At 43.5% G+C, this 23,483-nt stretch overlaps 1 protein-coding gene across 4 annotated transcripts in view; it reads right to left on the bottom strand.

Moving 5' to 3' along the window:
- The window catches only part of LOC144942760 (guanine nucleotide-binding protein G(I)/G(S)/G(T) subunit beta-1), a 29,305-nt gene extending 5,822 nt beyond the window's left edge, over positions 1–23,483 (bottom strand). The window contains exons 1-10 of one of the 4 annotated variants that reach the window (XM_078869653.1): positions 23,006–23,483; positions 21,629–21,682; positions 15,540–15,608; positions 14,822–14,983; positions 6,118–6,156; positions 5,785–5,891; positions 5,517–5,580; positions 3,834–3,996; positions 1,892–1,958; positions 425–626 (exon numbers count right to left, since the gene is read on the bottom strand). In XM_078869653.1, coding sequence (XP_078725779.1) covers positions 425–626; positions 1,892–1,958; positions 3,834–3,996; positions 5,517–5,580; positions 5,785–5,891; positions 6,118–6,156; positions 14,822–14,878 — 699 coding nt within the window. In that variant the 5' untranslated portion in view covers positions 14,879–14,983; positions 15,540–15,608; positions 21,629–21,682; positions 23,006–23,483. Of the gene's footprint in view, positions 1–424; positions 627–1,891; positions 1,959–3,833; positions 3,997–5,516; positions 5,581–5,784; positions 5,892–6,117; positions 6,157–14,821; positions 14,984–15,539; positions 15,609–21,628; positions 21,813–23,005 lie in introns of those variants that run through there. The other 3 variants (XM_078869652.1, XM_078869651.1, XM_078869655.1) reach the window with 3 other exon arrangements.

The following is a 23,483-nucleotide window of genomic DNA, read 5'->3' as shown; positions in this document are numbered from 1 at the left end:
TGTTTATACATTTAGGAGAAAACCCACAATCAACGTACAGATGCATATTAATCGACTTAATATATGGCTATACCCTGAAATCCAGGAAGCAATTGGAACCTCGACACCCTTGTGTATACCACGGCATCTCTAGGTGCTGTACAACACACAGGAACAAACTAAGATGAACATGGCAACAGTAAAAAGACACGTGATGAAACTGGGCCCGTAACATGGGGTGCAACAGCTACCAAGTCCAACACCAAGAAGACCCAAGTCAAAACACATGAATGGAATGTAAAGCTAGTCCCAGAAACGACAGGAGATGTGTGCATTTCATCTGCCGACAGATGCGCAAATTGGTATCACTTGTTCCCCCCCGAACACTGCAGCGTGTGCATGGTAACGGATCCCTCTGTCCGCCAGATGGGCTGCCTCCACTCACGCAGACTGCGTTGATGTCGGACTCGTGGCCTGTGAAGGTCTGGCGACACATGCCATCGCGTACGTCCCACAGCTTGGCCGAGGCGTCGCATGCGCCCGACACAAAGGTGCGCGAGTCGGGCGCCAGTGACAGGCTCATGACGTCACCCGTGTGCCCAGTGAATGTGGTCGTCTGTTGCGCCGTCTCAATGTCCCACAGAGCGCTATGTGAGGACAGGGAGGGGGGGGGGGTAAGAGGAAGCAATGCTTGAGGCATGTTGTAACACACGCGCATATGCAAACGAAGATTCGTTGTCATGCCTCCACAGCGTGCAAACAAAACCTAGCTTAATTTTAGAACTTTCGTGACTGCAGGAATTATTATTTGGTTCTTTCGGTTAAGTCACGTCTAAAGATAAAATAATAAATTAAATTCAATAATAGAATACGACGTTTCGATTGCAACACAAGCAATCATCATCAGGTATAATGAAATAGCGACATAAAATCTAACCAGAAAACTATAGACAGACATATTAGCAGACAGATATTACCAAGATACATAGCGAGAGCAAGATAAGCTTAAAACTTCCCCGTAGAAGTGGTTCAAACCACTTCTACGGGGAATGCTTATCTTTTTTCTCTCTCTCTGGCGACTTGTTTTCTCTGCCTGTGTCCTCTTTAGAATGTTCACACTCAAATTCTAACTTAGCAATCTTTGAAATACGTAATCAACCAGGCTATGCGTTAATTATGTGTTGACCGACCCTCTGTGTTGTATTACATTACATTTCGATATTTTACTAGGTTATTTAATTTTAGTGTGTCTTTCTCCTGATTTTCAGGCTTGCTTGCCGTGTAATCGTTCTTGCAGCACCAATTGATATGCTAATTTTTTCTCTAACCCCCCTCCCTCTCTCTGCCTCCGCCCCCCCCCCCCTGTCTATTTAAGGCCACCACACAGAGACGATCACCCCTCTCTGTTATCTGTGTTGCTCTTGCTATGTATCTTGGTAATATCTGTCTGCTAATATGTCTGTCTATAGTTTTCTGGTTAGATTTTATGTCGCTATTTCATTATACCTGATGATGATTGCTTGTGTTGCAATCGAAACGTCGTATTCTATTATTTAATTTAATTTATTATTTTATCTTTAGACGTGACTTAACCGAAAGAACCAAATAATAAAACCTAGCTTGCGTCATCTCAATTTTGAAACCCTTAAGATGCGAGGTCAAACGTCAATTTATAGAGAATCAAAGACAGAGGGTGACGGCACTCAATGCATGACCATTATGAATTATCTTCAAACTATAAAACGATCATTCTTTTACAAAATACACAGCAAGAGTTGGTGTGGCAGCGTGCGGCCTTTTGAGTGTTACAAGGGATGCGATCAAGCTAGTAATCAGTGCTGTATACACAAAGTTTGTTTGAACAAGGAGAAAGATAAGCAGAGGGTGGATGTGCAGCAAGGATTTGATTTACCAGGTTGTGTCCCCAGAGCTGGTGATGATTTGATTGTCATCCAGGAAACGGCAGCAGGACAAGTATCCTAAGTTACAAAACAAATACAATTAATCAACACAAAATTACATAGCAATGAATAAAATCCGTTAAACCGACTTGCTTTCGTCTCACCAAGGCCAGATCAAAGTTGATTTTCTTTAGCATAATGAGACATGGATGTGTTTCACAACTAACAATTAAAATTACATATAGGTCTTTGAGTCTATGGTCTTTCGGGCCCAATGTTTCCATCAATATTTGCTTAACCAGAGAAATATTTGCATTGTGATTGTCATCAGCAGTGTGGCCTGTTAAAACTAATCCTGCTGGTATGCCTTGCACACATTGCGGTGTCAAAGTAATGTTGTACATCGAAATTGCAGAGCGGGGCATCACCTAAAGAGACTAGTTTTTCTGAAACACAATGTTACAGAATAACTTCTGAGATCTCTTCCACAGCCTCTAATCCGCAATAGATAGTACACTCTCAAACATGGTCAACAAAAGACATGTCACAGCAAACAAATTAAATATTGTGTAGTCATCAAACCATACAAATATTCTGAATAAAGCAAAAATCTAATTGGATGGGGTTGTGCAGTCTTTGGTGGCCACCAACTTACTACACTGATACTTCAGACGAATGACCTCACCAGAGTATGTCTGTGATTTCAAAGTTCTTTTTTCATTAAAAAGCCTGAAATATGTTAGTCTGGGACAAGCAGACTTGTCCATATGCAAACGTTAAGAGCCAGCTGTTTTTTGGAGTTTTAATATCCACATTGTAGCTGAAACCATGCTTCAGGATTCCACAAAGATTTCTGGGTAAACAAGGATAATTACACTGTTGACACCGGGACACAAACTGGCTCCATAGTGAGCACACTGATGAACAGGGTAATCAACGACTATAAGTAAAATGAAAACTTAATTTCATATGGGGACCACATTGGTGTTTGAATACCAAAGTTGCGCAACTACTTACCCATAAATATTATGAATTCATCAGTTGCGGGAAAAAACTAAAGACAATATTTTCTTCTCTCATTTCCATGTTTTTGAACATTGCTTTTGGTCTGCAATCACTTACTAGTAATTATCTCAAGTACCTCTTTGCTCTAGTACCTCAAGATATATGGCAAGGGAGGCACAGCATAAATATTAAACGATGATGAATATTACCTGATGCGTTAGCAGAGGAACTACTGTTAATAAAAACAAGATGTGATCCAAACTACCGATATTACCATTTAGATGTTTAATGCTGTTTGGTGCGGAGCAGTCCAGCACGAGTTTAAATCGTTGTTAATAAGAAGCGTAGCATTTATTGTCAGGTATATATCATAACGAGACAGTGATGCACTACATTGGTGTATTAAAAAGTATTAATAACGTTTCAGTGGTGTTATAATGAAGCTTTAAATAAGGTCTGGATGGCCAGGGATACACACCCTTGGCCTTGGTACAAGGGATGGAAGAGTATAACATTTTAAATAAATATAAGCTGGATTTTCAGAATTGTATGCCCAATTCTGGAGTTAATTTTGTATTTCTGGATTAAATGTATTATTTTAACCTACATTGCGTATTCACCAAATGTACGACTTTTTAGCCAGTTTCAATGTTAATTATATATTTTTTATTTAACGTTTCATAAGTAAAACAAACATTAATACAAACTATTTTATGGAAGTGACGTCACTTCCGGTGACAGTAAAATATCACACAAATCCAAAATGTTCCCTCAAGATCAACCGAAATGTCTTATTTCGGCCTCATTTTCATGTTCATGAGATTAATCTCAAATTGTGAAGCCATCTCTTCTAGGCACTTAACTACAAAGTGAACGCTTTTTTCCCCCCTACATTTTCTTTAGCGTACCTACCAGGACAACGCAAAAAAAGTCCTGGATTCTTCTTACCTGTGTGGCCGGGCAATTCGCGGCTAACCCTCACGTTGCCCTCGCGAGTCTTGAGGTTGTAGATGGAGCAAATGTTGTCGAGGCCGCCACACGCCACATAGCTGCCAGAGGGCGCGTACGCGCATGTCATCACCCAGGACGAGCGCAGAGGAATTGCGTGCACCTGGACAGACACCCAGGGGTCATCGGAGGACGGATGAGTGTCAGTGCCCGTCACTAAATTAAATCGGGAAACATTATGCATACGCAGGGACTCTGCAACACTTTCCAACATGATTTTTTTGTCTTTGGAAGTATTTCTGTTAGCAGCATGGAAACTGATTGGTACCTGTAAAGGTAAAGCATGTTTTCATGTTTGCAAAGTACTTTTTTTCTGGTTTTTGTTTCCAATTTTGGGCTGCTTTTTTTCGTTTTGGCCAATTTTCTATAGGCCAAGTCCCGAACAGCACGAACTTTATACTAAAGTTGTGTACGTAGTGGATCAGCTACGAGAGTTACGGTTATCCAGACATTACAAAGCTAATGGTCTAACGCTCTACTATAGTGCGAAAACATTCAAGACACTTTTCTGCTGTTCAGATCGTACATTAACTATGTTCCTGGACAAGATAAGCCCTAAGTGCTAGTCAAGGTCGATTTAAGTGCAAAAACCTAACTTTTACATTTGTGACTTTACCGAAAGAACCAAAGAGTAATTCCTGCAGTCACGAAAGCTTCAAATCAAGTTTTTTTACATTTGTATTTTAGTTTTCACAGAAATAAGAGGAATCCAACAACACATGCTATTTATGAAAAGTTATTTTTGGTAAAACCTCAGGACTTAAAAACAGGTCCTCAGCTCACTAGCTCAATGGAATGAAATTACCATTAAATCTGGGAGCCACCCAGCTTTTTCTTAACTGTGTTTTTATAAATAAGGTGGCCCAAAAGCCAGGACATGTAGAGTTATATTCAATTCAACAAATCACATAGGGTTATTTAATTTATTTTAAGAAATATTCAAACTGACACCCATTAACATTAATGTGTGCATGAATGATCCTTTGAAATTAATTTAGGACTTTTTAAAAGTTACAGGTGTACAGATGTAATCTGTGAACAGTCAATAGTTGTCAATTTTCTTTCCATTTGTAAATGTCATCTGAAAAGGACAAATAGCTAAAAAAATATAAAATTAACTTAATAAGCAATTTTAAAAGTTCAATGCCAGTGCTAACATAAATTAAATAAACCTATGTGTCCTGACTTTTTGCCACCCTGCATATAGATTCCACTTGTAGAAAGCAGGATTCCGTTTGTGATTCTTCCAATTTTCTCATGTATACACTAGGGGTGGTGTTCACCTTCTCACATGCCCTGTGTCACATGACAATCAAACAAACATTGTCCTCCAAACTGGAAATGAAGTAATTGGAAACTGGGCTGAGACATCCAACTGAGTAAAGTTTATATTTAATCATGAGTGGTTGCCCACAACCTAGGATATCAGGAGTGCAGGCTGTGCTTAGATAACATTAGTCCTCTTATCCACATCCCCAAAGCGATACCCAAAGCCTTCTGCTCCTTAACTCTCAATTTAATGACAATAGGCACAAGCTGAGGAGCATCAAACAAAACAATTTCGGTTTAAATAGTGTCTAAATGCAGATACAACTGAATAAAATGTACAACATGTGCACATACCTTGTTGGTGGTATAGCTGTCCCAGATTATTAGTTTTCCATCTTGAGAAGCACTGACCAACAGCCTGCAGACACAATCGAAAATCATAATCAACACTTGAAAACAAATCAATCTCTCTATGTTGCCAATTAAGACTGGAATGGCATGGGTCTGTGGCCAGTAGACTCAATAATACACATATCCCCATCAAAAATGACCCAAATCTTAATGTGCAATAAACATGCCTTTCTGCGTGCTGCTGTTGGTGTGCGTGCATGCGCAATCTCACCGGGAGTCTGTACCCCAGTGCATGGCATAGATCTTAGCCAGGTGACCTCTAAGGGTCCGGCGTGTTCGCATCTGGATGCGCCCCACCGAGTCAAGATTTGATGTCACCTGGACAGAAAAAGAAAACGGTAGGGTCAGATGACAACCTCATTGCACCTGCTAATGCTTCATATTGATCTCCTCCACTTACTGCTTGCATGTACACACCTTGACACTTTTGTGGTCACAAAACCCACACCGATAGGATTTTAACTGTGATTCTGAAATATCAGGCACCGGCCACGACGCAATATCACCTGCACCAAAGAAAGACCAGTAATGTCAGTGGCCTTACCTGCAATAGGGTAGCATCTTTGCAGGCCTTGCGTGCATCCTATAATGCAAACATACATGGACAGTTATCAGACAGCATGACAGACAAATACACAACCATAAATTGCATTGTCGATGGGGTGAAGGCACAATGGGCTGATCAAGGACTGGAGATAACCACATCTGCAAAGGCTCATCTTAATTTCAACTACTAAAGCAACAATTCTATAAAATACACGAGGTTCTGTATCTTGGTTAAAAAAAAAAACTTCGTTTCTCCAGTCCAAGTCAGCAACCAAACAGTAACAGCAACCATTTTTTTCGAAATCGGTAAAAAAAAACTCAACATTTCAAGAGCCACATTGCATCTGAATAACATCACGAAGCAGTTAAAGAGCCGCATGCGGCTGCGGAGCCGCAGGTTGCCGACCCCTGCTCTAGTCCATACTGCCGGCAAATGGACCAATGTTATACTGGTAGGAACCTCCTGGTTCCACCAGCCCACAGAGGATTGTTGTGTCCGTCCGTCCGTCGTGCATCCAAAAATGGGAGGGGTGGGGCTGGGTGGAGAGGGGAGGGTGGGGATGGGCTGGGTGGGGAGGGGAGGGAGGGGCTGGGTGGGGAGGGAAGGGCTGAGTGGGGAGGGGCTGGGTGCAGAGGGTGGGGAGGGGCTGGGTGGGGAGGGGTGGGGCTGGGTGGGCAGGGGCTGGTCACCCCGTGGTGCCCTTATAAAACTCAACGTTTAACCTACTCACGCCGGCTTGTGCCCGCCCTCACAGTCGGGCATATTTGCGGAATACACCACGCCGCCGTTGACCCTGGCCATTGACCGAGCAACCCAACGTTCTTACCAGCTCCCTCCGCAGGAATGTGTTTCTTAACATTCAGCAATTCCTTTCAGGCTATGGAACACACTGCAGATAAGACTTCTCCACCCCCGACCCATAAGCCTCACGACTGAGAGCAAAGCATACTCCCACGGTAGGCGGCTATACCAAAAACATCAACACCCTTTCCACGGACACAACCAAGGACAAACAGCACTAAACCTGGTCATTTACCTCTTCATCAAAAGATGAACCTTGACAAACTCTAACGGTGATCACAAGGACCAGTGGTTAGCAGTTTGGACTAGAAAAACTGAGTTCTTACCGAGGTAAAAAAAAGTTATCTTCATCCAATACTGTTGACTACCGGTCCAATGTTATGCTCAACATTTACCAATCATATCAGAGACGCTACCTGGAGGAGGAATAGGCCACTCCTTAGATGGCAGTAGACAAAACTGATCCCGAAGTTGGCGTCCTGCAAAGCCAAGGTGTCGAGTTAATAATGGTTTGCAGCTCTGGAGCTTGTTCGCCGATGAACAATGCATTTGTCTCCAAGAGGCGTACAACCATCGTCCTTCCAAATTTCAGAAACGAGGTGGTATTTACCGAGTTGGTAGAACACACTTTGCCGGGTTCACCACCCAACCTTAGTTCTCAAGCAGCCAAAGGACTGGATCGGTTTCCGCTGGAGTTTGGGACGTGAGGATGCTCCAATCAGATCGTCCAGATAGGGATAAATGTGCATACCTCTCTTAACGATGCAACCAAAGCAACGGGAACCTTGTTGAATGCCCTTGGCCAGGGCGAATGGCACCGCACAGTGCTCTGTTGTCAGAGGGCGTAAACCCGCAGGTACTGGAAGTACCACAGGTGCATAGGCATGTGTAGATAGATATCCTGTAGGCATTGGGGGAGTTCCTGATGCAACCATCTTAAAGTGCTTCTCGTGAGGCAGATATTCAGTCTTCTTTCATCCAGGATTGTCCGGAGGTTTTTTTTCTGACCCCAATACATCTGGAGTAAAACCTCACCACACCTCGTTAACTGGTAGCCACGTATCGATAAGCTTGGATGTTTAGAAGCTGTGAAATTTCCCGTATGACCACCTGAACAAGCTACGGATCCCTCCGGCACAGGTCAAGGTTTGAATGCAAAGAAACTAAGGATATCTTGGAAGTCCAGCTTGTAGCCCTGTTCCATGACTGCTTGAACTCGAGCGTCTGATGTCGTGTGCACCCAGGCTTGTGGAAACGTGGTAATAAAGCCACCAATGCACGCATCCTGACCCGCCTTAAGGAGATGGTGGGGGGGGGAACCGGCCACTCTCCTTGGCATTGTCGATGCTAATGCCCGTACGCTGAAGTGGTTTGCGTTAGCTCGGCACTGAGGCCATTTGAGCTTGTCTTTCGCCTTACTTCCGGACGTGGCTTCCGAAGCTGCAGCTGACGACCTTTCTTGATATTTGCCCAATGTCCTGTCTGTTACGTCTGGCAGGACCTGGGAGCTTTCCTCCTGTAGAGAAAGGTGACCTGGGAGCTCCCTCGCTACCACTGTCGCATCCACGCATGGGATGGAAGCGAACGCTTTAGGGTCCGCCTCATCCAGTGCGTAAGGCTGCCCCATGGTCGAAGGAGCCCCTGCTGATTTAGCCTACTCTCAGCGGATGTTTCTTCAGAGAATCTAGAAGCGGAAGCAATGTATTCCTTGTCGGTAGATTCCTGGTGAAGACGAATGGCTCTGCCATCCATCGGCTGAGATTGCTCCGGTTCAGCGAGCTTGAGCTTGCACCTGATCCTGCATCTCAGCACACGGTCTTGTGAAAACATCCATTTTGCATGAAAGCTGATGTTTATCCTGCTGCATTCATGGCTCCTGGAAGATGTACTGGTTTCGGCCAGTGACGTCATCTTCAGAGGTTGACATTTCCGCAGTGAAACGCTGGATGTGTGGAATTGACCTCCGACAGCACGTGGATGCAAGCAAACGTGTCGACAGGTCGTTTCTAGGAATACATTATCGTCTTCAGAAGCTGACACTACTCTAGCAGTGTGCCGAGTCTGGGGCAAACGCCTTGCTCTCTGGTCAAAACCATCGTGGCCTCCGAGGGCAGAACTGCCCTGTCACTCCAGTTAGGCCATCATGGTCCAAGAGAAGTCTCTGGATGAGGCTTGTGTTGACTCCATGTCGGCGCCCGTTTCTTCTTCCCGAACAGAAGCTGCCCCAGCAACAAAACCCTTGTCCCCGAATGGCTGGCAAGCACCTCCACCACCAGTTTCATCCATCACTTCGCACACAGCGAAGATGTCACCTGCCGTGCTAACATGGCTCCTGCCCGTGACGCTCTCAAAGATCAGCCGAGCCTACGTCCACGGCCACTGGCCACACGACCGAGTGATGCCCGGTCCTTGGCAATAACATCACCGCGACTAGCGGTTGATACAGCGGCCCTGAAAAATCAAAAGCCGCTCCAGAAAAAAATTGCGGCCAGTCGCCGCCTGGTCTAAGCACGGCCCGTGATTGGAGCTATAATGCTCTCATACGCTCACCGAGGGGTACTCGCTGCTACGTGCGCAGGCCATCAACAGCCGTATGGCAATCGTGAGTACTTCAGTACTTGCAATGTACTGTTCGCAAGTGCGACTCACACCGCAATTAGACTGTTAGCTGTAGGACTCACAACTAGGGATACACTTAATTGATCGACAACTACTGTGTATCGCACCTGCGTGCGTGGTGCCGCGGCTGTGGAATGCACCAGCTAATCCACCAACGTTACTGCACACTTGCTTCACCTGGCATGACCTTTGGCTGGAACAGTGACGTGGAATGCACCAGCTGATCCACCACCGTTACTGCACGCTTGCGTCACCTGACATGACCTTTGGCTGGAACAGTGACGCACTGGAGGCGTGCGCTACAAAAGACACGACCCCTGCTAAACACTGCCGATTATCAGATATGGGCACATGCGATGCCAAACCATATGAAATACATTTTAAGAGGCTGTGTGTGGCTTTGGACCACACCAATTGATGAAAAGGTTAAACAAAACCTGAGATGACCCGATTATCAGTGAGGTTTCTTGATTATTTGAGGCTCTATATGTGTTAATAAAATCAAATTGTTCGACTCATATCTAAGATGGCTATAGCCTGAGATTTATGGGTAGGCGGTAGGGAAGGGTGATGATTAGCACGGTTGGCTAGGTATGGTGCGAAAAAAGTTCTAAATAAATACATACATGATGGTGGGGGTAGACACTTTGTGCCCCGGCCATTAGTTTGTGCCTGCCCTCAAAAGTCGAATCTACAGCACGTTTTGCGGCCCGAAGGAAAATTGCTGAATGTTAAGAAAAATGTTCGACCGTTTGGAAGGCAGTATAGGACAAAGAGAAAACAGTCATCATGTGGAGTTAAAAGCTGGTTACCTCAAACCTAAAGATTTTAGCAGCTATGCTATGGTCAGCACTGTTAAGGCACTGCTTACAGTGAAGGCGGAACCAGTCCATTCGTTCATATGCACAGATCACTGGTTGCATGACAATGTGAAATTAATATTTGTAAGCATGCGGGAAACTTTCCTCTAAACGTACGTTTTACAATGCAGCGTTGGGTTCTACGCTTAGACACCAAGAACCATAATATCAGCCACACAAAGCGACATTCATAGTTGTAATCTGCCTGCTTGGTGGCCGGTTGGTGGGGTTCATCTTAGGACATGTTTAACAGGTAATGCTGTGTCTCATACTTAACATTAGCTTGCAAAAATACTTTCTAGGTCTGTCAATCAGCACTTATATCCTCAAAAATCTAAACAAGTAAATTCTGAACTCCATTAGAACAGTAGTTTTCACCAGCATCTACAGCAGTACAAAATATCAGTTGGTATTATGTAAGCACTACTCTAACGATTAAGTGACAATGACCGATTCACATTTCACATGACAATTTTGAAAATGATTGTGTAAATTTGGTTGTAAATTATCTTGCACTATTATGGCCACACGCAGCACAAACTGTTTCTTTTCTCCATTTGATTTTACACCGTAGTTTGCGAACATAAATTATTTGCAGTTAAGCAAAGTCATTAAATAGAGACGTTACAGCTCACCAACTCGCTGTCTAAATTTAGAAATTTTGGATTACATTTCAACAACCGGTTGTCCCAAGCCTAAATTACGTGATTTGTAGCCATTCGGCACAGCACATGCACAGCAATGCATCTCGCGCAGACTTAAAAACGCACACTGGCCTACTACACGCTCACACCATAGCAGCTCAGTTGGAAGAGCACCCTCACAAAAAGGCTCACCGCCTTCACCCACAGCACAATGCAAGGCCGTGGGTGTGTGCCGACTGTGCGGTGCTGACAACAACAAGCATTCCACAGGGCGTCACTTCTCTCAACAACCATCTCAAGATGATATTAATATCAATGTTGAAACAATAAAAATTACTTCTGCATATAACAGAGGCTCTCAACTACAGTCGAGTACATCTTGCTAATTATTTGAATACTACTCCGAAGCATGTCTGGGAGGTACACAAGACTTAAAATTGTTTCTCATCAGCCATTAAACAGCTTCACCCAAATATTTAGTTGAAAGTTTGTCCAAACACATTTTATTCAGATCTGTAAATATTAGTTGAATTTTTTTTAAATAACCGACTAACATTTCGTCACAATAGGTCAAGTAAACATCTGCCTTGCATTATTTTCACAACAACTTTGCTACTTCCATGGTTTGACAGTTAATACAAATCAAATCTAACATTCATCTACATATATCAAGATCAAACAGAAACCCCGGCCTGGATGGTGGCTGAAGTTGGCAGTCTCCAGTGATCTTAAATAAAATGGGGGGCTACTTGATATGAAAAAGTATTACCCATTCAGATACATGTACCATAGGTAAAGTGCTTGAATATGCATGTAAAGCTATTTCACCCTAACCTAATGCTTAGACAATTCTTGAGTTCTCTTACCAATATCCAGCCATTTAAAATCTGCTTACTTGATTTTGGCATTTCTGAATGAGACTGCTAAATAGACTTAAGTGGTACATTTTTAAAAAAATCAAAATCTACTTTGTTGCACAATTTATGTGAACGCTTAAGACTTGATTGCGAAAGCTTTTCAAAACCATAAATTTCACGAGAGATCTGTACGCTGTCCTACTTTCCCAATATCGAACTGCCGCCAAAAGGTCACACTTAAAACTTACGCAGCATTTGGTTAAATGGCCAAAACCTTTGAGATCAAATAAAAAGTGCTGCTGCTGTCAGTGTGCTTAGATGTCAGCACCAGATGTAAAAATACGAAGTGTCACCCTACATCCTCCGTGAAGTGCGACCAGTTTATGAATATGCCCTAAAGCACTGTATGGCTTCAGCCCCCAAATGGACTGTTTTACTGTATCTTGATACACTACCGAGGAAGAAAAATCGAGAATATGCATGGATTGTCTAACTTTCCAAAATAAATTTGTCCTTCATGTTTTATTATTTCAGTAAAATCCTGGATGGCCGGAATTCGGCAACTCGTATTTGGAATAGCTGGATTTTCCTCACAGCCATACCGAATCAGCTTATTAAGAAACATCTTTAACGTGTACATTTCATGTAGAATTGTGAATCTAAAACGATAATTTACTCATTCCAGTTTGGAATATGCAATGCAATAATCTATAATAAAATGCAATGAAACAGGTATTAAGTGTAGAAAATGTAGTTAAAGTGTTAAATTGACTTATGGCAATACATTAGTTCTTTTGCAGGAGGGATAGGGCAGGGCGATGGGGGTGGTCGCACCTGCATACCCTCACTGACCATAACCACGGTGAAATATTGTACACACAAGTATGTTTGGTCTGTCAACGAACAACCGCCCACGAATATTAAATACACATACTATGCTGTACATGTGTATATGTAATACACGTGTGTGTAGACGATGCAAAATATTTGAAATACACGTGTGTGTATTGTTTTTTACATTGATTTGTATGGAAATTTGAGCTGGCCAGGCTTTTCAGTTAGCCAGAACAGGGCTTCCCCTATTAGTCTGGCTAGTCTGGGTTTTACTGAAGTTCATAATTAGCAATAATAACATTATATTGAGGTGCAAAACAATGACGTCTCGCAGAACATGACGCCGCAAGACGATGTGACAATGTCATGGAATGTGACAAATTGTTGGTTGAAAAGGAATGACCATTATCAATGTCTTTTATCACTACATTTTGGTTAAACCTATCATCAATGTGCCCAGTTTTCTATACAGCAAATACTCATGGCAACAACCTGAAACTAATGTTATTTTGCGGGATCATCTTCACAAGAATGACCGTGACCCCATGTTATGCAGATGTACAGAGCTAACTAACCTTAAAAGCACCACAGCAGTCTAGGTCATGCATAATGCATACATGAATGTCACCAAAGCAGAGTAAACTATTTATTTTCTAACATTCTCATGAAAGTGACACATTTGGGAAAAACCCAAGTAACATCATGGTCCATCCTTTGAAATCCTTTACGGGTCAATATTAATCAACTACCAACCTGATTTTTTTAGCAGCAAAGAAAAATATGTTGGCTGCTGTGCCTGTATGTGACGGAGTCTTCAGTTCAGGAATTAACAAAATTAAGCTTAAGAAAATGTTTTACAATCGTTAAATCATATCATTGGTGACTGCAATCACACTGCTAAAATGTATTAGATGCCTGGCTCAATATTTTAACACACATTACAACACAGTCCTAGAAAAAATCGGCCACCTCCACTATGGTGCCAACTAGGATGCGTTTTGAATTTTTAAAATTCGGATTTTCACTTTTTGGACAAATTTGGATCTTTCAGATTTTTAGATCATCTACTTGTTGTAATAATGCAAATAGTCTTAGTGCTAGCAAGTATGACGTCACCCAATGCCATGTGAGACAACTATTAGTGGGAAAACTGCGGATGTGACGTTATTGAAAGTGGAATCACTTCCTGTAACGTAATTTTCACATCAATCCGAAAGAAAATTTCTGATTGTCCAATATTTTGTATCTAGGCCCAATTTTCAGAGTAACCTGAACATTGAGAACATATCCATTGTGCTTATCTATACACACACAATTTACTAACACCATTGTGTGTGCTGTGATTCAAAGGCCAACCTGTCAGCAGGGCACTCCTTGCGCACTCGGGGTATCTTTGAGCAGAGAAACCCGCACAAGCTTTCAAGCACATGCCTCCGCACGGTTTTAACAACGGAGTCAAACATGCAGTAGGCGTGCGTCAGCGCAATCCCCTGCACAGCCATCAGAGGGGGGGAAACCCAATAAGGATTCAGTGAAATAAATGAAGTATTGAATTTTGCTTTGACGTCAGGAATTTAATTTTTAATGTCACTTGAATTTGCGTCAAAGAATTAAATTGATTGAAAATGTACGTAGGCTTGGTGGGCTGTGTGTAGAGCCAACCTCTTAAGTTGAAGGTTCACAGATTCCGACTCAAGCAATGTCCACTCACCCGATGAACACTTTTGCAGGAATGCCAAACACACAGATGGGTATGCGGATTTCACATTAAGGCGACTACTGTGAATTGCGGTGAAAACTAAATAAAACAATATCTCCACATTAATGTAATATTTGCAGTATTTTTTCAAGATGGCTTTCCATAAGTCACATCAATGATAAATTGTATTAATAAAATTAAAAGCACACATTTTATTTTAGGAATAATAACTGATAACCAAACAATAAGTCTGTTTTTTAAGAGTTAGGGATTTTACTGAAATGTCCCACACTTGGACTAACAGTTCATAGAGCACCCTTTATGAAGATAACCAAAATACTTTGAGGTTACTTCACATCATAACGTGCCTTGAATGAAACATCTCACCCGGATCTGGTTTTTCAGCTGGTCGGCCTCCTGTCGTAACTGCTCCAACTCGCTCATGTTTTCCCTCTCAGTCTTACGCCTCTCTTACGCCCGTTCGCTCGACGGCTCCTTGTTCACTTGTCCCCCAAAGGCCGTCACCTCACACAAGCCGGTTTCGCAGACCTGGATATAACAACAAAACACACGCAAATACAAATCCGCGCACACAAAGGTGTGCAAGCAATTACAGTAACAATGTTACCATATCATCATTACAGTATAAATGAACATTAATTATATTAAATTCACAACTGTGCATTAAATTTACATTTTTACTTCTCAACAAGGACAAAGCAACCTCCAGAATGCAAATTATCAGTGTGCAAACATGCATAGACAAGCAATAAAAGGAAAAAAATCTGAGTAGAGATTTAACCGAAGGCTACAAAAAATGAGTAAAGATTTGGCCAAGGGCGACATTGTCGGCTTGTCAGAAACCTAAATCATGCTTTCTTTACAGATATTTTTGTATTTTTCTTTTACATAATCACATCAGTTACACGTAGGGACTGGAAGTGTTAAAATAGTAATGACGCACAGACGAGCTGCTACCCATAGGACGTTTTTAATATCACAATAAAAGCTTTCTTTTTGAAGACAACGTCTAGGAGAAAGGCTTCCTGGAAATCCTGACCTCAAAACGTCAGACGAAGGTTTTTTTTTTGCTGCACACGCTTACGTTTGTTTGCACTCTCGCTCGCTCTGCGCAGATCAGCCAACCGTGAATAGACTGCTGGGCCAAGGCCCGCTGTGGGAAAGGGGGCAGACACAAGGCAGGCCTGTTCAGAGACGTCACCCGACCGTTACACAAGGGCCTGTGCGCAGGAGGAGCGATCGGGAGAGCAGGGCGTCGCCGAATGACGCTGCCGCGCCTGTGTCCTTAAAAAAATAAATAATTCCGCAGCACCACCCCACGCACAAAGATGAATCTCGCCGGTTGCTTTCAGCATGTAAACATCAGAGATTTGCTTCACATTTTGCACAGGAACACAGAAGGTATTTTTTCCCCCCCTTGACACATTACGAGGGTGCAAATAACCCGAAAACTAACACTCATAGCAAAAAAAAAAGTACGAAATTTGAAAAAGATTTGCAACGAGAAGGCCTGAACGAACAATAAACGCGATAAAAGATGCATGCCCTCGCCATCACGCGATGGCTCAGCATGTGATAGCTCTCAGTCTCATTAATATTTCACGTGTGCCGGGGAGGGGAGAGGAAGGCCGCAACCAAGAGACACATGGAGGGGGAGAGGGTGGGTGGGAGATGGGGGTTTCACCAGGCCCACCCATCCCACTAGCTCAGCAGGAAGCGGCCATTTAGGTGGTCCCTGGGCACTGGCCGACGGCAGCCCTAATGTGCTCGTAGCTAAAACCACGGACTTTGCAGCTCAAAAGGCACCCTAATGCAACATGCGTGTATCAGCAATGAGACAAAATGACGAGCGAACAAAGGAGGTATTGTTGCACTCTACCCAAGATTCTCCCCTGCATTGTAATTGTTACACTGACGTACAAAACGACATTCTGCAAATAATTCCGTAAACATCGGTGTTTTTTTTACACTTTCATGTTGTTATTTTTCCCCATAGATAACGGGGAAAACCCACTCGCACAGAAGGGCGTGCAATAATGGAAGGCCCTAGAAAATGGCTTGGCAGGCTCACTGGGGTTTTTGTTGCAATGAATTGCACACAGCACACGAGGTACAGACACTGCCACTGCGTGAGAAATAGCATTACATGGGCAAAACAGATGGCCTAATCGTGCATAATCGGATGCCATCATATCAGATACAAGTGCAGAGATCCTGATTTATCTGAATTAGCATTAAGAATTTCCTGGTTTGTATTAAGGAGATCAACATTGAATACCCAGCTCCTATGACTAAAATATCGTTGGCCAAGGATTAAAGGGGCTGCCATGCTTAAAACATCATAAAACTACATGCATATACTTTACTTCAGACACAGAGTCCAATTAAATGAGAAATATATCTTGAAAAGGATCATAGGCATTCCTGTACAAGGTGCATGCCTTGCTGAGCTGCTGCAGCAGGTTATTTTAAATCTGAACAAAACTCATAGGCATGGCTGAATCTAAAAGCAAATCTGGCCTAGAGCAGTTACTGAATGGTGGTCGCGTAACATGGGCACCAACATCTTGTCAATCAGTAAAATCCTGCAGGCTATGATTACATTCTTAATGCTAGTTTGAATAGAGAGCAGTATGCTTCCAATGTCCACCAACATCTTGGTGAAATGAAGTCCACATACGGGAAAGGCGCCAGACCAATCACATAAAAAAATGGCACTCCCAAAAACACAGGGTGATGTTTCCCACTGGTAAGGAAATAAATGGCACCCTGACCACAGAATTAGTATAAGCCTTGTCCAATGTTTGCAGCATACACCAAAACTCGTGAAGCATATTTGCACTTGTGAACACAGCATTCCACTAAAACAGTTCAATCTTTTTCCATGTACACAAGGATATTTCTAGACAAAGCATATTCCTAACAACAGCATTTTTAAACCCAAGTAATCGGCCAATTTCATATATAAAAACCCAAGCTGTAAGGTACAGTTCTATCCATAATAAAAATGTTACAACTACTTACGGGAACAAAGGAAAACATGGTGGTGAGTAAATGTACAAGAAGTATTGCAATATTTTGGATTAACAAGTGAGCCGAGTCCACGCTCCAAGCATATCCTGATATCATGGATAAAGATGCGACAGATGGCTCTGCTCAGTGCTTATATGTTAAGTTCATTGATCAAGGAAGTTTTTTTAAAGCAATGTACTAGTTGCTTTGCGCGCAATTACGTAGGCAAATGTATAAGAGCAAAACATGCAAATGCAATATTTCATGGGTTACACAATACAGAAACTTTCAAAGTGAAGAACCTTTTCCTGTACACACACTTCAGGCAGAAAACTAAATTCAAAGTGGAAACAGTATAAGGGCATTTAAGTGCTTCGATGCATCTTTGTATCATGAAATATCCCATTTCTCCTTGTAACCGCATCTCACCACTGCTGTAATATCTAAACATTGTGCTGTTAATGTTTTAAAATGCATATTGTCTTACATTAAAAAGCAAAAAAAAGGCTGCAAAAGATGTTTAATGTGCAATCAGCAGACACGCATGTACACAAATTGAAAAATACACTATATTTTGATCAAACTTTACATGACACTCAAGGCACTAAAAACACGTTTTAAAATTAACTATTTCAGAAAGACCTATGCACTTGCAGGCAGTGAAAATCTTCAAATCCCACACAGATGGTTTGCCCTTTTAATCGCCATTTTCTTGTTTTCGGTGCATGGATGTGGCCATGTGCCCTCGTGTGATTTTTGGCATCCTCTGAAAACCTCACAGGCCAGCACGAGGCCACCAATTTGAACCCATTTTACAGTAATCTCTTAACAGAAGGAACATCTTATAGTGAACCTAAACTAAACGGGCCAACAAGGTTCACTGTAAATCCCCAAACGCAGTTGTATAACACAACACGCCCTGTTTTTTACAACTGCATATTTGATAACCTTCATGAAGCCAGAGATATATGACTGGGCGTGGTGGAGCTTGGTTGGCGAATCACGTTGAGATCAGATGCGTGTCACCCAGTGCATTGAGTAGGTTGCTGACCTATTTGTATGCATCTAAGTCCCGTCTCTGGGTATTAGCTTCCTCTCGCATGTAAGGAAACCCAAAAGGTGTCCGCCTAAGATCACAAGCAATCGGCATTGAGACATTTCACAACAGCAATCTGAACAATATAACTATTACATAAACAATCTCACAGGCACAACACTCTAGAGCCATGCTCTGAAATTTAATACTGGATATTCGCACCCAGTTTGATAAAACCGAGTCGTGTCAAACATTTTTAAACAAACCAATTAAAAATGTAGGCAACTGTTACATGGCAAGTCTTATCTTTAACTCGAATGTCTTTCTGGCTCTTGTGAAAATCGCACCACTCGACAACTGTATAGACTTTTATTTGTTTAGGACCTTATTTACAAGCTAACTTCAGGGCCGTCAAGCTGTTCTGTATCACAAATTAAAAATGTTTAGTTCATGGCCTATTATGTTTAGGTATATGAGGGACCAAAACCACAGTTTCATCTGCTCAAAGGTCAATGGGTGACCTTAACTACATAATAGGCATCCACGGAAACAACTGGTTTCCAGCTGTATTACTTCTACATGGGGACATCTGAGGTTAATGTCACACATGTGTAAAATCACGAGACTTTGAGTCAGGGTTGCTGGATCAGAGATGCAGCCAGAGCACATCAAATAGGCTTCTGAGAATATTACTTGTGTGGATTAAGTGGTATATCCCCTTGCAAGTGTAGTTTTTCTCTCGGCATGCCACTTCCTCCCAAGCACAAAAACTACTCAAAAACAGGAACCGTCTTAAAACATCCCACAGCAGGATCCTCCTGAAAGATCCCTGAGGCATAGCAAGGCTTTCCTGGGTAAACAATCATTATTACAAAAGATATTTTAACTTCACAGCATGACAACCAAATGTAACATTTATATACAAACTTGTGAGCAGGTCATGCAGCAAGTTCCCGTTTAAATATTGTTAATATGAAACAGGTAAGGAACGGATGCCAATCACAACCACATTTGCTAGGCATACTAGATATTGGAACAAGTCCTGACAGGTTGTTCAGGGAAAAAACAACTGGACAGCTTTCATCGAACATGGCATCCCTTTCTGAACAGAATCAGTCATCAAGTTGGACAGGGGACTTGCACATAACGAATAGACAGAATTCACTCATCATTATCGCAATGGTCACAGGAAAGAAATAACTTAGGAGCAAATGTCCACTGTCATTCAGAGTACTGTGGTGGGAGGGGACTCGGTTTATAGCTGTGTGTGTACCAACATTGCCACTTGTCCTCAGGACTCCCCTGAAAGGGACACTGGGTGGTGCGAGCACATCTGGAGGGGGGCAGGTGCAGTGTGGTGGATGCAGAGATTACAGAAAAAAAGCACTTTTTTTGTTTGAAGACCAGTGTCATTTAAAATGCAACACTACAAATAATTTGTCAGCGATTAGATGCACACAGCAATAAGATGTTCATCACGGGCTGACATGCACAATGAGTCCAAACTTGTTCCACTGACAAAACATGTCAATTTAGAAAATAACGTAGGGGTATTGCTTTATGGGTGAAGCCCATTCAGCATTCCCATGAATTATGAAAAAACATAGGTGGGAGTATAACATAGGGTAATTTCACATGCCTGTTCACACTCCTTCCATATCGGCTCACCATTCCCCTTTCTCCTCACCCTTTCACACCCTGCCTCTCTCCTCATCAGAACCACTGCATTCAGCCCTCCCCTCATCTCCCAGGAGCCTTCACCACCAATCCATCCAGCCCTACTCCACTCTCCCCCTCCCTACACGGCCCATGCACATTGCATAACAGCGCGTGTTCCGTCCTGCACATTTTAGGATCCCACATTTGCAACATTTTCCTGAGCGTTTATTGGGAGGCGAAAATTAACCATGAAGCAAGGAACACCTTATTCCGCACGATGCATGTACCCAAGCCCCCCCTCCCCCCCAACATGCCACGCGTGTACACTCTGCAGCCACAAGAGGGCGACTGAGACGGGCGGACAGACGCACAAACGTGGCCGTGCGGTTACACACAGACACAGTGTTTCATTGGCGGGTGGGTTTCACAATGGCCCGGGGTGAGCATGCAACGCAGGTGCTCTGACCCAGTTTTGATTTCGGATCAAAGATTTGTCGGTTCGGCACTTCAGCCTGAATCTTTATAACCCCCCCCCCTCAACACGCATGCAAACATGAAATACGGGATGCGACACGGGCGTAGGAATTAAGACACTCAACACCCGGGCTGCCTCAAAGGGTCGGTTGCATGACTGTATCCGTGCATGGCTGCGAGCCACCTAATGCACACACTGTGCACAACAACGGACGGCTGGAGAAGGCTTCTGTGCTTTCTATGCACACCACACACCCTGTGTACTGTACGTCCATAATCAAATTCTTATCGTGTCTCGAGCACCGGAGACGTCACTCCACTGTCGCCGTCTGTCATTGCCACCGTTGAAAATCCCACGTCTCTCTCCTTAATCAACGTCGCGTCCAACGCCGACCGCCCTGTACCAAGCAGCGATCAATTTACCCACCCTGCAGGGCAAACTACGATGGCTGGGGGCAACGAAAAACAATGGTGACAACGGCGAAGGGTCGACTACCTACCACCAGCGTGAGCTCCGCTCGCTGTCCTATCCGTATACTGTACACAGCGGACACACGTATACGTGCACACGTTCGGCGCCAATACATGTGGGAGGCATACGAAGAACGCAATGCTCTGCAATGTCTGCACGCGTCCAAACAATACGTCTCAAAAAAGGGTGGTGGTGGTGGGGGGGTGTGGGAAGCCTTTTAAAAATGGAGTAACAACAGCACGGCAATCCGCGGGCACTGCGAATTACGCGTAGCATCGACGACTGCACGGACGAAAGAGCGACCCATTTCTCGGCAAATATCCCCACCACCATCACCCACCTCCAAATGCGTGGACGTGCAGGCGAAAAAACACGAGGGCGGGCGGTGTGTGGTGACATTTTTTGTTTAAACAATGACCCTCAAAATATCCGCTGGATTTTACAATGAAACCTGTGCCCCCCCCCCTCGCCCGCCGGTTTTATTTCTGCAATAACAATAATAATAGCAACGAACACGTACCTTCACAGACACGGCGGGCAGAGGCTCGGGCTCGCAAAGCCAACGACCGCCGCGCTTGTTTAAAAAGCAGCACACACACACACGCACACACGCCCACCCCCCAAGAAGCACAATGATTAAATCCGTTCACGGCAACAAATTAACGTTACAAAAAAATCCCAACTAAGCAAAGGCACTACTCCCCACCCCCCACCCCCGAAAAAAATGTGCGTTTCGACAAATCTATTTCGCTCAGAAAGAAGACGAAGAAGGGAGGGGGGTTGGTAGGTTGGTAGAGATGGGCTAAAGAGGAGGAGGGTTGGTTGTTTGGTAGCGATGGCTAAAGAAGAGGAGGATGATGATGAGTAGGAGGAGGGGAAGAGGCCCCCCAAGATCACGGGGCGCGGCGGTGCCTCGTTCGTACGCTTCGTCTCGTCTCGCCAAGCGAACAGAGAAGCGGAGGCGTGAAAATGGCCGGCAGAGAGCGGGCAGGCGAATTATTTCATTAAATATCAACATTTTAGAGAGAGAGGTGGGTGGAAGGGGGGGGGTGATACAAATAATATTTTTAAAAAATCGCTGCTCGTTGCTTGTGTTACTAGATCGAGACGTGCACACATATATACACGGGTGAGACACATGAAATGCGAGTGATTTCACACCGCGCTGTACAATACAAAAAACATGCACGGATTAAAGCGGTACGTACGTATGAAGGCAACACGGTGGTGGGTTGTGTTTGTTACCGACAAGATACTGTGGTTTTAAGGACATTTCGACAACGGCCTTCCTTACAGACAATATGCAGCCGTGTTTCTTTTGTTTTGTTATGGATATTAAAATGTATTAAGGTAGTCGTGTACTGTATTGCGTGACGGTGTAACCGCGCACAAGCACGTACACACGTTTCCCCACGCCTAGGGCTGTGAAATTAACCGACTCAAACGACGTCAATGATGACAAGGATTATATTTGCTTGTACAATAATGGTGATTATTTATAATGCAAAGTAGAATCGGCGCGGCCGCGTTTAATGAGATGCGGCATTGGCACCAAAGCGGATTAACAGCCCAGCCGCGGCTTAAACCCAAACGGGTTTAACCTACCACCTCCAATTAACGAGACATTATAGCTCACACCACAGTCGCAATAATTAGTATAATTACGTTTATGATTATAACTGGTGTTATGTAACGACAATCTTTAAGATGATTTGGAGCGTCGCTAGTCTAGCCAGGCCTCACCCCGCACCGCAGGCCCGAGCCGTCACTCGCACTAATTTGTTCATTAAACAGCGTTAATTGGTTATAACTAGCAAGGTTGGTATTGCTATTTGTGAGTGAGATTGTTTGGATGTATTATTTGTGGTGGTTGTCGTGTACGAATTGGATTTTTTACCTGACGGCGGAGGCTGATGTTGGGGCTTTTCCAATGCCGGCTGGCTCTGCCTCAGCGGAGTTATTTTATTATTTGTCTTATTACAATGTCACGATTTTACGGGGCTATTTTTTGTTACAATTGGATATGAACGTTTGTCTAAATGTTTAACACAATCAATCTGACGAGAAAACTTCCCTACTTCACGCCTACACCCCACTTCTCCTTTCAAAACAATCTTAAACGGGGAAAAAATATATCAAAAGAAAATAAAAAAAAACCCGTCTAACAACGACGCCGCCACTAGAATAACCAACACCAAACGAACGAGAGACAATGATTATACTTTATTTTAATTCCGTTAATTAAGCAAATTTAAAACGACGGTAATGTTCAACCAAACGCCGCCGACGCCGTCGTGGTTCCAACGGACGCTGCGCGCGCGCTCATCCGCAGGAAATGGGCGCGGTAGCCGCCGCCGCCCCGACGAACGGAAGCG

This window comes from Lampetra fluviatilis, chromosome 28, assembly GCF_964198595.1.
Source record: "Lampetra fluviatilis chromosome 28, kcLamFluv1.1, whole genome shotgun sequence".
NCBI classification, from domain to species: domain Eukaryota; kingdom Metazoa; phylum Chordata; class Hyperoartia; order Petromyzontiformes; family Petromyzontidae; genus Lampetra; species Lampetra fluviatilis.
The sequence above is the reverse complement of the archived record's forward strand: the minus strand, read 5'-3'. Positions and strand labels throughout refer to the sequence as shown.